At 52.7% G+C, this 5,502-nt stretch overlaps 1 protein-coding gene across 1 annotated transcript; it reads right to left on the bottom strand.

Annotated features, from left to right (window-relative positions):
- Positions 1 to 3,277: 3,277 nt before the first annotated feature.
- On the bottom strand, positions 3,278 to 4,837 carry LOC137824966 (uncharacterized). The gene has a single exon (XM_068630636.1). The coding sequence runs from the start codon at positions 4,835 to 4,837 to the stop codon at positions 3,278 to 3,280; it is 1,560 nt and encodes a 519-aa protein (XP_068486737.1).
- Between the last annotated feature and the right edge of the window lie 665 nt (positions 4,838 to 5,502).

Below are 5,502 nucleotides of genomic sequence, written 5' to 3'. Positions count from 1 at the left end.
TATACATTGAGTGTGTCTTTAGCGCGAGAACGCAACTACTTTACAACTTAACTGAAATAAAAATTCAAGTGAGTGGCATTCCACATTCTGGGGATTGCTCCTCCCTCCAGAGTTTCCAGCCGATAAACTCCATTCTCCAATGCCTCGACCACTCTGTATGGACCTGTCCACTTGGGAGACAACTTGTTTTCCATTTCATTCTGATGCGCCTTTCTCATCACCAGATCACCTTCCTGGAAGCGCCTGAGCCTCACCTTGGAGTTGTGCCTTCGTTCTACTCTTCTCTTGACGGCTTCAGCACTAACTCTGGCTTCTTCTCGCACTTCGTCCAGTAGGTCGAGATTCACCTTTCGCTCTTCGTTGGATTCTTCGGCAATGAAATTCAAAAACCTGGGGGAGCTCTCCTGTATTTCCACGGGAATCATGGCATCTGTCCCATAGACAAGGCTAAAGGGTGTCTCATGGATGCTGGACTGTGGAGTGGTATGGTAGGACCATACGATTCTGGGGACCTCCTCTGCCCATTTTCCTTTAGCTTTCTCTAGTCTTCGCTTCAGCCCCCTGAGCAGTACTCGGTTGGCTGACTCCACCTGCCCATTGGTTTGTGGGTGTTCCACCGAGGCGAAAACCTGTTGTATCTTTAACTCCTCGCACATCTTCCTTAGTTGATGACTTGTGAACTGGGTGCCATTGTCGGAGACCAGCCTCTTGGGTACTCCGAAACGACAGACGATGTTCTTCCAGACAAAGTGCTCGACTTTCTGTGCGGTGATGTGCGCGACTGGTTCTGCCTCCACCCACTTGGTGAAATACTCGATGGCCACGATGAGGAACTTCATCTACCTTATCGCCAGGGGAAAAGGTCCCAGGATGTCGATTCCCCATGTGTGAAATGGCCACGGGCTATGGATGGACTTCAACTCTTCGGGAGGTGCCTTATGCCAATCTGCGTGAAGTTGACACTGTTTACAACGTTGGGCATACCTCACGCAGTCTTCCTTCAGCGTTGGCTAGTAGTAACCCGCGCGGAGGATCCTACTTGCCAAAGCGCGACCACCTACATGACTTCCGCACACCCCCTCGTGTAGCTCCGACATAAGCCTAGTGCATTGCTCGCCATACACGCAGATCTGCACAGGATGAGAAAACCCAAATCTAAACAGGTTTCCATCAATCAAAGTAAACTTACTCGAGCTCCGCTTTATTCTTTTTGCCTCTGTCGGGTTCAGTGGGAGTACACCATCTTCTAAATACAACTGGTATGGTGTTATCCACGTGTCGGGCTCCCTAGCAGCGCAGACTTCCATCGCCTCATCGGTCTTTGCCGGTCACGCTCTAACCCTCGGCGCTTTCAACGTCTCTTGAGTCAGTGAACGATGACCGATCGCCAGACGCTCCATCGATTTGTACACTTGAAGTACCTGGTTGTCTGACACGAACGCTCGCGGTACCTTCAAGGTCTCCTGAATGACGGTCCTCTGTTTTCCCCCCTTGCCTGAGTTGGCCAGCTTGGCAAGCAGGTCTGCTCTGGCATTTTGCTCTCTCGGCACATGAACTAGTTCAAACTCGGTGAAGGACGTCTTCAGGAGCTGTACGTACTCCAGGTAAGCTGCCATCTGGGGATCTTTCGCCTGGAACTCCCCTGTAACTTGCCCGGTGACTAGCATAGAGTCACTCTTAGCAACCAGACTTCTTGCTCCCATTTCTCTTGCTAGCAACATTCCTGCGATCAGTGCTTCATACTCCACCTGATTGTTGCTAGCCTTGAAGGCAAAGCGGAGGAACTGCTCGATCAGCACTCCGTTCGGGCCTTCCAGAATGACCCCAGTGCCGCTTCCCTGCTGATTGGAAGAGTCATCCACTGATAATACCCATCGGATGTCTAACCCTTCTGAAGGTGTAGCGACCGACGACAGCTCGACCACAAAATCGGCGAACACCTGCCCCTTTATCGGTCCTCGGGGCTCGTACGGAATATCGAACTCTGACAAATCCACCGCCCACTTGACCATCCTTCCCGCTACGTCTGGTTTCTTTAACACTTTTTGGATGGGCAGATCTGTCATTACCACTACTGTGAAGCTGTGGAAATAATGTCGGAGTTTTCTTGCTGAAAATACTACCGTCAGGGCAGCCTTCTTGAGGACTTGGTACCTTGTTTCAGGGCCTTGCAGTACCTTACTCACAAAGTACACAGGCCTCTGGACCTGATCTTGCTCTTGCACCAGGACTGAACTGACTGCTCTCTCCGTCACAGCGAAGTATAGACGAAGAGGGGTGCCCACTTGTGGTTTACGCAAGACCGGTGGGCTTGCCAGGTACTCCTTCAATTTGATGAAGGCCTCCTCGCACTCCTGTGTCCAAAGGAATCTGCTGTTGCACTTAAGACACTGGAAATACGGATGACCTTTCTCCCCTCCAGCGGACATAAACCGGGATAATGCTGCCAGCAGACCGGTGAGTTGTTGCACCTCCTTCACCGTCGTTGGACTTCTCATTGCCACGATTGCTGCGCACTTCTCTGGATTAGCTTGGATTCCACGCTCTGTCAGGAGGAATCCCAAGAACTTCCCTGCCTCCACGCCGAAAATACATTTCTCAGGGTTGAGCTTCAACCTGTACCTGGCGATGGTGGTGAATAGTTCCTCCAGGTCGGCCACATGATGCTCCTTCTCTCGGGATGTGACCACCATGTCATCTACATATGCATGCACGTTTCTTCCAAGCATGGGCGAGAGCACCCTATCCATAAGTCGCTAATAGGTAGCCCCCGCATTCTTCAGCCCGAACGGCATTACCTTGTAGCAGTAGCAAGACCGTTCAGTCATGAATGCTGTCTTGCATTCATCCCTGGGGTGCATCCTGATCTGGTTGTATCCTGAGAATGCATCCAAGAAACTGAGGAGCTTTCCCCCTGATGCGCTATCCACCAGAGCGTCTATACTGGGTAGAGGGTAGGAATCTTTGGGGCATGCCTTGTTGAGGTCAGTGAAGTCCACGCACATCCTCCACTTGCCGTTTGGCTTCCGAACCAGTACCACGTTCGCTAGCCACTCTGGGTACTGGATCTCCCTGATGTGCCCTGCGGCAAGGAGCTTTTGCGCTTCGTCGTGGATCACTTTCCTCTTCTCTTCGTTGAATTTCCTTCGCCTCTGACACACCGGTCAGACTTTAGGATCCATCGACAGGCGATGGCAAAGGAAGTCAAGGTCGATTCCTGGCATGTCGGATGCTGACCATGCGAACGCGCCCATGTGCTTTTCGATCACCCCGACGATCAGCCCTCGTTCTTCTTCGCCGAGCGATCCTCCCAACTTGAACTTTTCCCCCTTATATCTACTTCTACCCACCCTTCAGCTGGGTGGGGTCTTCTCTCGCTGGCGATGACCGCCCTCGCGATCCCTGACTCGCGAGGAGTGATCATGCCCTCCTCCTCTGCTTCCACCTGAGCTACCTGGGAGCCCCCCAGCGTAGCAGCCTCCATCTCCTGATCGTCAGGCGTTCCCCTAACTACCGATCGTTCTTCGAGCACACCTGGTGGTGGTGTTGAGGTGACATGGCATATGCTCCTTTTCTGCCTGAGGCTGTTCACATAACAGCGCCAAGCCTCAGCCTGATCTGACTTGATGGTTATTACGGTCCCCTTCATCGACGGCAGCTTCAGCTTCATGTGCCTCGTCGATGGCACTGCACCCAGCCTATTGAGTGTTGGCCTTCCCAGCAAGATGTTGTACGCAGAAGGGGCGTTCACCACCAAGTACCTTATCTTTTCGGTGCGGGCTGTTGTTCCATCGGTGAACGTCGTCCTCAGCTCAATGTACCCCCGCACCTCTACCTGATCCCCTGCAAAGCCGTAAAGACATCCGGTATACGGCCTTAGTTGATCGGGGGACAGCTGCAACTTGTTGAACGTCGGCCAGAACATGACGTCTGCCGAGCTCCCTTGGTCTACGAGCACTCTGTGCACTCGCCTTCCTGCTGTGATGAGGGAGATGACCACAGGATCGTTGTCGTGCGGTACAACGTCCCGTAGATCAGCTTTCTTGAAAGTGATATCTACCTCGGGGAAATGGCCCTCGTCCACCGAGTCTACGGCCATTACCGATCGAGCATACCTTCTTCTTTGTGATGCGGTGCATCCCCCACCGGAGAAGCCCCCCGCAATCGTCTGCACCTCCTCGTGCACAGGGATTTCATGTTGCTGTTCTCCTACCTGGGACCCCGATGCGCGATCACCCTGTGCCTCCCGCAGGTAATCTGCTAGGAATCCAGACTTTACCAACTCCGCCAGCTGGTGCCCCAACGCCAAACAGGAGTGAAGTGTGTGACCAAAGGCTTGGTGAAACTCACACCACTCGTTCTTTGTCCTCCCTAGTACCTTGTCTGTCTTCTCTGGTACTCGGAGTCTCGCGGCTATGGCAGGAAGGGCGATCAGATCCGCCAACCCTACCATGAAATCGTATCTTGGGGGTGCATTGTTCTCCCTTGCGCGCCCCCTGCCCTGGTCCTTCTTGGGTGCATAAGGACGAGGTTTCCCCTGCACCTTCTTTCCCTCCTTTGCCTCATGCACCCTCGTGTGCTGTTGTTGCTTCCCTTGTCCTCCACGCGGCTTCAGCGGTGCAACACTTCCTCTTTTCTCAGAAACCTCTGTCTCTGCCACTATGTGCGCCACCGCGTGTCGCCGGATCTCCGCGAAGGTACTGGGATGGCTTCTGATATGCGACTCACTGAAAGGACTAGGCAGCACTCCCTTCTTAAACGCATGCACCAGCATATCCTCGTCCTTGCTGGGCAATCTAACCACTTGTGCTTCGAAGCGATTGAGGTAGTCTTTCATCGACTCACCTTGATAATGGCGTACATCGAACAGATCGTACGACACCACTGAAGGTGCTCTGTTAACGATGTACTACTCAGTGAAAAGCTTCGAAAACTGATGGAAGGACGTGATATGACCCTCTGGCAGACTCACGAACCATTCCATGGCGATTCCACTCAGAGTGCTCATGAACATCTTGCAATACACGGCATCTGAGCCCCCAGACAGCATCATCTGAGTGTGGAACGCCGTCAGATGCGCTTCTGGATCTTCTACCCCTGTGAACGACGCCTTCACTCCCACTAGGTTGGGAAGTACCATGGTTTGCATGATTTCAGGGGAGAACGACATAGGGAACGCTCTCGGAGGCGATGGTGGCATCGGCATCCCTTCTCCAACTACGCGTTCCTTCTACGTCTGTAATGTCCTTCTCAGCTCCTCATTAACGCAATTCAGCTCATCATTCCTACTCTGCGATGCAGCCAACTCCACCTGCATCTTTTCTTGTTCAGCTCTCGACGCTGCGACATTGTCCTGCAGCGTACGCATCATCTCCAGGACCTGCGCCATTGTCACAGCTCCTTCCTCAACAGATGGCTCAGGTGATGTTTGTCTTGTTCTCCTCATTTTCTCAGCAAAAACTCAGCAAAGACTTTGAGAAACTCCAGAAACTTTGGTGTGGT

The sequence above is a fragment of the Phaseolus vulgaris genome, chromosome 8 (genome assembly GCF_000499845.2).
Source record: "Phaseolus vulgaris cultivar G19833 chromosome 8, P. vulgaris v2.0, whole genome shotgun sequence".
Lineage (NCBI taxonomy): Eukaryota > Viridiplantae > Streptophyta > Magnoliopsida > Fabales > Fabaceae > Phaseolus > Phaseolus vulgaris.
Note: the sequence above shows the minus strand (reverse complement) of the source record. Positions and strands in the feature narration are given on the sequence as shown.